The sequence below is a fragment of the Alosa pseudoharengus genome, unplaced genomic scaffold (genome assembly GCF_046254945.1).
Source record: "Alosa pseudoharengus isolate Yale_2024_CS ecotype anadromous, Long Island Sound unplaced genomic scaffold, YU_APseudo_1.1 YU_APseudo_1.1_scf_11, whole genome shotgun sequence".
Classification (NCBI taxonomy): Eukaryota; Metazoa; Chordata; class Actinopteri; order Clupeiformes; family Clupeidae; genus Alosa; species Alosa pseudoharengus.
The window spans coordinates 23100293-23111723 of NW_027468576.1; the positions used below are offsets into that span (position 1 = coordinate 23100293).

The 11431-nt window shown below is 41.2% G+C and overlaps 1 protein-coding gene across 1 annotated transcript; it reads left to right on the forward strand.

The window, feature by feature from the left end:
• The first annotated feature begins 2980 nt into the window (after positions 1-2980).
• Positions 2981-11279, forward strand: c1qtnf7 (C1q and TNF related 7). Its single transcript, XM_076277411.1, has 3 exons — positions 2981-3069; positions 6657-6896; positions 10318-11279. The coding sequence occupies exons 2-3, from the start codon at positions 6665-6667 to the stop codon at positions 10944-10946; spliced, it is 861 nt and encodes a 286-aa protein (XP_076133526.1). The 5' UTR covers positions 2981-3069; positions 6657-6664; the 3' UTR covers positions 10947-11279.
• The last annotated feature ends 152 nt before the right edge of the window (positions 11280-11431 follow it).

Here is an 11431-nt window from a genome sequence, read left to right on the forward strand (position 1 = left end):
AAGCAGAGGCCTTATTTTCTGTTCATCTCTACTGTAACGGCACCAAAACCATTATATTAAAATATCTACCATTAACACTCTCAAAGCAAGGATCACAGATTATCAATTCCGAGTGCTTTGGCATTTGGTAGTCAAGGTATATGGACAATGTGTTCATATGTATGTATCATATGAATACACAAGTATTCGTTACACAATAAAGAATACATTCATATTTTAACTGTTTATTTATCATCCATTTTTGTTCTTCTTCTTCATCATCATTTTCAGCAAGTATCAGCACTTGGCGAAAAGAGGATAGTCTACAGGCACTGAAACAGGATGTTGCCTAACATACCACCAACAGGAAAACACAACCTTTTACATTCCATCATTATGTCATAAAACCATACCTAATGACTCATTGGATAGTTTTTCTTCCTTGTTGAAACAACCTACTCCATCAGCTGTTTTTTGTCAGACTCAGGTGTGGCTGTAACATCGGCCACTATAGATAATACCTTCTGAGTGGCGGCTGCATAAACAACCAGAGGTGCAGTGGCATCAGCAACTTTCTGGTTTAGGTGGGCTGTCACTGCTGGGGGGCATACAAATTCACATTACTAATTGTACATGGCAAAAAAATGGCAAACATTAGTTGTAATGACGATTACCTCAATGCATAAAACAAGATCTGGGACTTTAGAGACAGTTGGGTGGGTAGTACCAAATAAACAAAACGACAAGATGGCAAACAACAATCCTGATGTTTACACTTTCTTGACACATCTGCAAGGAATGTTTTAATGATGAAAACTAAAGGTTAATAAAATATGAAAAAGTGGCTTTAGATGAAAGCCTTTCCGCCACTTGAAAAAAAAGGTCACAAACTGTCTCATATGAGATGCATAGGCATAGTCACAATTTTGAGATAAGTCATAACAATAGATACTAGGTCATAATTATGAGATAGTAGTTGTCCTTGTTGTGCTTGGTAGTCTGGTAGATGGTTTTGCTATATTAATTTAAGCCATAAACCTGTTAAAGGAAAAACAAAGGCTTAATCTCACAGAATGGGCAGAATGACAGGATTACAGGAAAATGGCACACAAAAATGGCAAGTAGAATAAGCCTGTGGGTGTCAGGAAGATACCAGAAAATATATTTGACATTAACTTAATAAAGGGGACATTCTACTTGCTTACATAACATAACAGGCTAATATAATACAGTATTACTAGCTATAATATAGCTATTATGCATACACACACACACACACACACACAACATGGACACATGGTGACAGCACAGTGTGCCCTTCAAATTAGTCACATGGTATTACATTTCAGTTAAATTCTGATATTTCTACAGCCTCACTCCACCATATCCACTGGAGTGAAAGGGGACTTTGACAAGTCTGAAGTTGTCTTGTCAACCAACATCAGGGCTGCCACCAAAAGAAGCTGGCTCCATTGAGGAATACTCACTATATATCTCCCTATACCTCCAACGGCACTAGTGTCTTCTTTGCTATTGCAGCTGAAAATACTGACTCACTCAAATCCGTTCTGAACCAATATTGGTTTCAGGAAATTACCAGAAAATCATAAAATGCTCGTAAAAGGGACTTTTCAAATAACTTAGTCATAAAGGGACTTTTCAAGCTACTTAGGATTATGACAGGTCAGGAAATTGGACCAAGAGCTGTCCATGCATTGCATAAACTTTGATCAGCAGCATTTCTGTCAATGACCACAAGATGGCAGCAAAGATAAGTGTTCCACAGTATTTAGAAACGTCATACAAAATTATGTCTATAAACATTATGTTGACACAAATGTGAATGAAAACAGATCCGAAGTACTATCAATAAGATCCACTCTAATAGGATCTGTCTGTCTGTCGGAAGTATCAGACCTGAGAGAACAGACCACACCCAGTAGAGGCTTCCCTTTAAGGGACATCTCTATGCTGCCCTGAAAAAGGCTCAAGGTTCACAGAGGAATTGCTGGCGCATTGTTCTTATTGGTGATACAAAAAGATGAGCTTTTACTGAGGGCTCTGCAATTTCAACTCAGGTTTACACACACACATGCACAAACACACACACACACACACACACACACACACACACACACACACACACACACACAAACACACACACACACACACACACACACACATACACACACACACACACACTCACACACACAAAGACGCACACAGTACACATGCACACACACACACACACACACACACAGGCCTGCACATGCACACACACACTCACACACACAGATATGCACACACTCACACGCACACACGCAGGCACACACACACGTGTATTGCCAAATAGGCATACAGTACTTTCTCTAAAATGTGCCTTAGATCCATACTTGAAAATAGCAACAAAGAATAGACATGATATCTCTTATGGATAATTGTTGATAACTAATTGAAGAATTGTGCACACAATTCACACATTGACATTAGAAATTCATTAGTTTGCAAACTATATCTATTACACATGTTCTATTTGTTTCATAAAGTGAGAGAGGGAGTGAGGGAGTGAGGGAGGAAGAGAGTTAGGGATCTAGAGTAGGGAGGGAGAGAGAGAGTGAGGTAAGGATCTAGAGGAGAGAGGGAGAGAGTGAGGTAGGGAGAGAGTGAGGGTGCTGAAGGAGGGAGAGAGAAAGAGTGAGGGATCTAGAGGAGGGAGGAGAGAGTGAGGGAGCTGAAGGAGAGAGAGAAAGGGGTGGGAGTTGAGAAGGCTCTGTGGCAGTGACACACACACACACACAGACACACACACACACACACATACCCCCCCCCCCCACACACACACACACACACACACGTGCATATAGTACACTAGCAGATCTGTGCAGCACAGACACACAGCCACATGAGCACAGATGTTAAGCGCACAGAGACAGTGGGATCGAGGGACTGATGGACTGAGCAGGACGAGTAAAGGGACTCATATATCTTATTGCCATGGAAATGACATGTCACAACACTGAAAACAGACATCAAAACAATCAAGACAGCAACAGCATCATCAGTGACTGCAGACAGCACACTTTTAACAAGGTAAGATGGATGGATTCTCTGACATTCTTTAAAAATGCTCTTGCAACTGGTGTGCATAGAGGTACAGCAGTTTGTAGGGGTAAAGGATGAGACTATCTTTACTATGCATATTTTAATTATGTCTTCCCCTGTATGTGTATTTACCAGAGCTTCAGGAAAACCTTTAAATGACTTTGGCATTATACTACAGACATTTAGACAATCACACAAAATATATACAATACAAAAATTGTAATGTTGCAGCTCCTGCAAATCATGTGAACACACATTATCAGGTCTGGAACAAATGCAACAGTATAATTGTTCAATATTCCCATCCTTTTGTGTTAAAGTAATGTTCCCCATAAGAAAACATGACTTGCATCTATGTTACTCTACATGTTTACTTTACCTATAACTCTTTGTGAAGTGATTTGTATGTCCATAACTAATGTATGATTCCATTTCTTCATAACATGTTCACAGTCCATGTGGCTATTACATTTTACGAATATAATTAGGTGAAGGCTTTCTTCAAGTTTTTCTGTGGTTATATATCTAGAAACTCTACAAAATATCTAGAGGGCATCTGTAAATGTATTTTCAACATAACTGTCCAATGACAGATGTGACAGACAGTGACACACTGCGAAATGAAATCAAATGGTCTGAAAACACAGCTTATTAGGGATTTACAGTCTTTAAATCATGAACATGTGTCCCTTGTGAACATTGTTTAAGCAGATGCAACCCATTAATTGTGTGTGCGTGTGTGCGTGCGTGTGTGTGTGTGTGTATGTGTGTGTGTGTATGTATGTGTGTGTGTGTGTGTGTGTGTGTGTGTGGCATCTATTGTCAATCCAAAGACAGCATCTGTGACATCCTCCCCACTCTACTCGTCAAAACATTTCTGTGTAGTCATGGAAACGGAATATGCACAGAGGGATGCACCCACATTACTGACAGAAGTTTCCCAGACACCCCAAACCCTGCCCTGCTCTTTCTCTCTGTTTCTCATTTTGCGGCTGCTTGAGTATCTAAACAACCTATGTACTAAAATATATCTGAATCTGACATGATTCCTCAGGGGTTTAAAATGAAAAGAGTTGTATTTGTTATTTCTTAGAAATGTCAGATCCAGAAAATATAGAACAACGCTGGTGTTTTTGTTCAAGAAAATTGGTTTCTTCTGGTTGGGTTTGTGAACAATCTTAAGAAATGAATAATCATCGAGGTTTAATTTTTTTCTATCTCTTCTTGATAACTTTCCATTTTTCATCAGGGTGTCTCAGTTGGATAAAACAGTTGCTTTTAGACCGATTGCCTCTGCCAAATACTACAACAAACTGTGATAAACACATATCAAATTAGCAGTCAACTGACTTGGATCGGCCATCACTGCCCATTTTCAGTTTTTGATCACATTATCTCTGACATACGTTGCCTTTAGCTGTTAAGCATTCATTTGTACCATTTGAAAAAAAGACAATGTCACAATTTCACAATTTGTTCATCATAACCATTCTTTAAGAAGAACGACCATATGGAATTAATTAGGCTAGTGTATGGTTGTGAAATCTTCCAGTTTCATCTGCTTCTCTCAGAGGTGACATTCTAGAGTTTATTGTTCATGAGGTCATCTTACAGTGCCATTAGAACTAGACTATCAAAGGTCCAGAAAGTGCAGGGGGTGAAGACTTGCAAAACATCCATTCTTAAAGGGATAATTACAACCCCCTCTAGTCTCATACAGGCTGTGCGTGTGTGGGTGGGTGTCTGCTTGTCTCTCTTTGTGTGTGTGTGTGTGTGTGTGTGTGTGTGTGTGTGTGCGTGTCTGTGTCTGTGTGCATGTGTTTGTGCATGTTTTGTGTTTATTTCCATACATTGCCAGGTTTCAGTCCCTTGATGTGTGTGTGTGTGTGTGTGTGTGTGTGTGTGTGTGTGTGTGTTTGTGTGTGTGTGTGTGTATGTCTGTGTGTGTCTGTGTGAGTGTGTCTGTGTGTGTCTCTACATGTGGGTGAGCTGATGTTCATATTTCCATGTTTGAGCTGCTGGATCTGTAGAGGCAGATCTCACGACCAAGTTTGTCTCTGACACAATTATTTGGCTGTTACATCACGACTGTGGAATGCGTTAGGAAGCAGGCTGCAGCGCTGGCTACTCTCCCTGGACCCGTGTGCACAGAACGCACATTAACACGGGGGTCAGCATGAAGGGTGCTCATTTCCTCTCTGTTATATAAAGAGGTAGAACTGACTGACAAAAGACAGAGGGACTGTATATTATTGCAGTTTAAAGGCTATTACATGAGCACATCCATGGAAGAGGGATATTGTGTGTGTGTGTGTGTGTGTGTGTCGGCGGCGGGGGGGGGGGGGGTGTTAGTTTAGAGATTAATTGCTTGCATACCCTGAGCTTGTGTTGTGAAAAACATTTCCCAGCGGTAGATCCAGCTCTGCTGAATCAGAATGTGAATCTTCCATCTGTCCTCCACACTAAATGTCTTTGGTGAGCACTGAGACGTGAGACGTCATCCCGGCACATGGTGTTTTATGAGCAGACCATCTCCTTTGTCAGCCCGACTGAGGCATCTTGTTTATGAACACTGGGATGTCCTTAGGAGCTCTGAGTCTGGATTTCATGTTTTTGAAGATGCTTTCCTTCTCTTGCTCAGGACAAAGTGTGTTTTTGTGTGTGAGAAGACATGGCATCTTGTCAATACCACAAATATACTCTGTGTACTCTTAGACAGTTTATGTATTAGAATGACAGTTTAATGTAGAACGACATTAATAGCATTACCATGTATGAAAAACCAGTTCCAAATCAACATCATATGATAAAGCTACAATAGTTTTTACATTCATCTTATTTTTGTCTGGAATTTTGAAATATCCAGAAGCAAGCAGACTTGCCGTTTCTGATACTGTTCTTGTCATTTGTGTGTGAGCTCTGAAATGTTTTCTTGGCTTTATTGCCATTCTCACAAATATCTGACAAACTGACAGTGTAGTTCATCCAATCCAAACAAAAGGAAAAAAGTAAATCCAAGGCACTCTTCTTCAAAATTATTTTAAAAAAACTTTATTTTACTGGCTATTTCATAATGGAACATTTAAAAAACATAGGGAGAAGCTTGTTTATCACATCTTTGGTGGAAACAGCTTGTTTATCACATCTTTAACAAGTTTGGAAAGTCAAAAAACCTCAAGGGATAAAAACATTTGTAAGTACAAATTCGAATTCAAATGGACTTCAATGGGAATCATAAAACACTTTTTCACTGATATGAAACACAAAAAACTCTCCCCTTTTGTCTTAACCCTACTTAAAGGCCCTGGTACCTTACCGGTCTCTGCTACACTGACTTGGTTGGAAGCTTTGTGGCCACAACTTAAAACAGTTGAGTTCCTTATCAAATACCTAGTGGTCTTGTGGATGGAGAGAGCAGGGGCACCGCTGGGGGGAGGGGGGGGCATGGGGCAATATTACTATATATTATCGGAGGGCCCATAATTACTTTATTGTCTGTCATAGGGCCCAAATTATCTACTGTAGTAGCGCCCCTGGGAGAGTGTCGTGACTTTTTTCTCTCTTCCCTGTTGCAGGCCTAAGGATGTGGGTCCTTGTGGGTGTGGTCTGTCTGTTTCAGTTCGTGACTGGGCAGCTGTTGGACACCAAACCTCGAGTGGCCTCACCCCGTTACATCTGCAGTGTCCCCGGCTTACCTGGCACGCCAGGTAAACCTGGCCCTCCGGGCCCGCCAGGGGATGACGGCTTCAACGGGATCCCAGGCAGAGACGGCAGGGACGGACGGAGAGGGGAGAAGGGACAGAAGGGGGAAGTAGGTATGACATCAACCATGCATACATCAATCAGTGCGACCTCTGGTTAGCTGTGCACAAACATTATGGGCCGTGGTGGTGTAGTAAGGAGCTGGGCTAGCATACCATAACCAGAAAAAGTTGTGGGTTTTATTTCTGGCTACTACCGTTGTGCCCAGGGCCGGAGTGGGGCCACTTTTCAGCCCGGGAGTTTCAGGCCCAAGACCGGCCCACTTTTTTAGTGGTGGTGGAAATTGGATGAATAAGGCAACATTTAAGCTCTTACTATCCTGTAGTTTTTATTATAGGCTACCAATATTCCACTATTCCACAAGAATAAGTTGATAAGTTAACAAAAACAGGAAGGAAGAAATAAAGCATTTGAAATGTATCCCACAATTCCACTAAGAGGCATATTGAACTATTGTTTACATGTTTTTTCTGCATGGGTCAGCTATCATGTTGTTGTTTGGTGATTTGCTCCTTTACTACACCCACTTCTGAGCAACAAGGCATATAGGTTGATCATGTAGCCTACTGCTGTCATATAGCCTATACTGTTCTTTCTTACATAAAATAATTTTAATTAATATGGTTAACTTTATTATTATCCTTTCTACTTGTCCCTGTAGTCATAGCTAATTTCAGGCTCATCATTTTCAGCGGGGGACTGTCTGATCTGCTGCTCAGGCGCTATAATCATGGCTAATTTACCAGTTGCCACTTATTCTGTCCTCTTCAAAAAAAAATCTGGAAGCTTGGCACATTTGGCAGCATTTTCCTCCAATACTTTTCGTCTTTTTTACCTGGCCTTTCCAGTCCCTCATGGCCTCTTTCTACCATCCATCCTCCCTGACGCTTATCACTACGGTAGGGCCGGCCCAGCTGGTATCTGAGAAAACTTTTTAGAAAAGACGGGCTATATGGACCCAACCAATTAACTCTTCTTGGGAGGGGAAAACAACACATGCAGAGGCTGCGGTGTTAGGCATAGGATGCGAACGTGTGTAGCCAACTTTAAGAGAAGATAGATTAACGTGGCAAATGTTAATATTTTTCCCTCGACCGGCCCAAAAGTGAAGCGGCCCACCGGGAATTCTCCCGATTCTCCCGATTACCCACTCCGGGCCTGGTTGTGCCCTTGAGTTGCTCCAGGGAGACTGGCCCTTTTAATAATTGGTGTAAGTAAGTCACTCTATGTCAGCCAAATTAAAGGAGAATTCCGGTGTGATTTTGACCTAAATTGTTTGGAAACATGATACCGAGTGTGAACGTATGTCTCATAGCCCATCTCGGCTTGTCCCCTGCACTCCGAAATCTGGCGCTAGTTAGCCGATGCTACCAACAAGGCGGTCAATGGTGGTGCCTTGGCATCGGCATAGCCATGTATGATAAGGGATCAGATTCCAAAAATAATTCTGTGGAAATGCATGGATTACAGTTTCTTCCAGTAGCAGCAACTGGAATCCATGCATTTCCACGGAATTATTTTTGGAATCTGATCCCTTATCATACCTGTTCATTCTTACTCGTCGCTCGACTTATCGTGACTAAATTCAAGATGGCTGCAAACGCTAAACTTCGAGAAGATACTGTCTGTATAAATCGTCTTGTAAGTAAACTACCAGTGCTTTTTCAAAGTTCTAAATGTCTCGTTTTAAATGTCAGGGCCCTCGGAAGTCTACCAATGAAGTGTGGAGATACATTGAGCCTCGTAAATGGTGTAAAACAGTGATTTATTTGCATGGCTATGCCGATGCCGAGGCACCACCATTGACCGCCTTGTTGGTAGCATCGGCTAACTAGCGCCAGATTTCGGAGTGCAGGGGACAAGCCGAGATGGGCTATGAGACATACGTTCACACTCGGTATCCTGTTTCAAAACACTTTAGGTCAAAATCACATCGGAATTCTCCTTTAACAAGAAAGAAATGTTCACACTGCACAATTTGGTCAGTCTCAACACTCACACATCTAAATACTCATATGGGCTTACTATATATACTGTACTAGTCAAACAGCAGATTGAACAGATTGCAGATTGTAGTTGAACACTACCCAGACTATCTATCAGAATTAGTGTTATTCCATAGCATGATGTGCATGAGTATCCAGGTGATGTAATCAGATGTATTTTTTTTTATTTTGTTCTATGTTATTACATGCACTTATCCAACTGTGATTCATATGCATTGATCCAAGTAAATTACTTTTGAAATCATTCATATTTATATCTCAGCTAATGCTTTTGGCTGACATCCATAAGGATTCAGACCCACTGTGACTCATAAAATACTGGCCATTCATCTTCATAAAATCTTTCCATTGGGAATCAGACTATAAAATGCATATCATTTTATACTGAACAACAATATGAATGCAATACATTAATTTCTCATGAGTTCAAGTAAAAGATCCAAGACATATAATAGATAGATTCCATCCCGGGGGAAATTATTTCTCTGCATTTTACCCATTCGTGATTAGTAAAACACACACACACACACACACACACACACACACACACACACACACACACACACAGCACACAGTGAGCTGTGAACACACACAAACTCGGAGCACTGGGCAGCAACTGCTGCGGTGCCAAGGAAGCAGTTGGGGTAGGTGCCTTGCTCAAATGAGTACTTGACCTTTACATTCAGTTCACGAGCAACAGTTCTGATGGACATTCCTGCTGTCAGCATTGTAATTGTCCACTCCACCAATCTTTTGATATTTCACACCTGTCAGGTAGATGGATTATCTTGACATAGATGAAGTGCCGACTAATCATGGAAACAAATTTGTGCACAAAATTTGATGTATTTTGTGTGCATAAGAAAAGGGGAGAAAAAAAGAAGTGGTGCACTCATAATTTTCTGCAGTGCAAATAATCTCTTTCCTCTGTTTTGTAACCAGCTCTAACACTTCATTTGAATTGCATTTGTAGAGACTGAGACACACACACACACACACACACACACACACACACACACACACACACACACACACACACACACACTACTCATTCATTCCATTCATTGTATTCATTTCTTCCATGGTCCTAACATGCTAGGACCTGTAGTTGGTGGAAACAATAATATTACTTTATGTTTAGTTTAGTAGGAATATGTCATGATATCATTTTGAATGAAGAACTTACACAATAGTTCATTTGTTCATTTCTTCCCATTGGAATTTTAAGGTTCTAGCTGTGTATCTATCCTGGGTAGTTCTGAGATATTCAGCTACAAAGTTTAGAATTCCATAGAGTTATACTGATAAGCGGAACAAGCCTCTTTAGATGATATCCATTTGTTTACTATGATGTCTTTATCTGCTAACTCAGTTATCACAGAAAGTAGTCTTTCAAGTAATAAGCATATATTAATTATACCAAAGTAACAAGAAGTCCATGCATACTCCTTTTCCATTCATGTTCCAGGGACAAAGGGAAGAGTCGGCCCTACTGGTAAGATGGGGCAGCGTGGAGAAAGGGGCCCCCAGGGCAAAAGGGGCCCAGGTGGTGATGGTGGGAACCCAGGTCCTGAGGGCCCCCTCGGGCCTTTGGGCGAAAAAGGGGACAAGGGCCAACGGGGTCCCCCGGGCACACCGGGCATCTGCAAGTGTGGAAGCCTGGTGCCCAAATCGGCCTTCTCCGCTGGCATCACCAGCAGCTACCCTGCTGAAAAGATTCCCATCAAATTCAATAAGGTCCTCTTCAACGAGGGGGATCACTACAACCCACAGACCGGCAAATTCATTGGAGCTTACCCGGGTGTCTATTATTTTTCCTATGACATTACACTGGCCAACAAGCACTTGGCGATAGGTCTGGTGAAGAATGGTGAATATCGGATCAAGACCTTCGATGCAAACACAGGAAACCATGATGTGGCCTCGGGTTCTACCTTGATGTATCTCAATCCAGAGGATGAGGTGTGGTTGGAGATCTTTTACAAAGACCAAAATGGCTTGTTCTCTGATCCTGGCTGGGCAGACAGCCTCTTCTCTGGCTTCCTGCTCTATGCTGACACAAACTACTTGGACTCTTTGGCAGAGGATTATGCATAGCTCTCACCTCACACTGAACTGCAATTGGAGGGGGGAAACTGTGTATTGTAAGATGGAAATATAAACTCAAAACCATCCAATGTTTCAAGTAAAGAATTATTTATTGTAATTGTACTGATATAGTGATTATTCATTTGATATACCATATTATTCAGGGTAAACAATGGAAGTTTTATGCTGTATATTAAGATTATTTATTTTAGCAGTGTGTATGTTGATGACAATACTTCATGGATGTATAAGATGTATTGCCATTACCAGCTATACATCCATTAAGTATTGTCCATTTGTACAGGAACTATCATATATATTTTAATAAAGGTGTATGGTATCGCTCTCTCTCCACCCATCTTTCATTTCACTGTGTATATCACCATTATTATGGAGAAAACACCAGCTACTGATCTCATAGTTGCCACTGTGTTCCATCACGAATACCAAATGCCAGACTATTTCAAAATCTCATATATTTAATTGGATATTCT

Excerpts from the sequence above, each read along its gene's own strand:
- c1qtnf7 (XM_076277411.1), top strand. The coding sequence starts at position 6,665 with ATGTGGGTCCTTGTGGGTGTGGTCTGTCTGTTTCAGTTCGTGACTGGG. Across the intron at positions 6,897-10,317 it reads GGGACAGAAGGGGGAAGTAG|GGACAAAGGGAAGAGTCGGC; the intron begins GTATGACATCAA and ends TTCATGTTCCAG.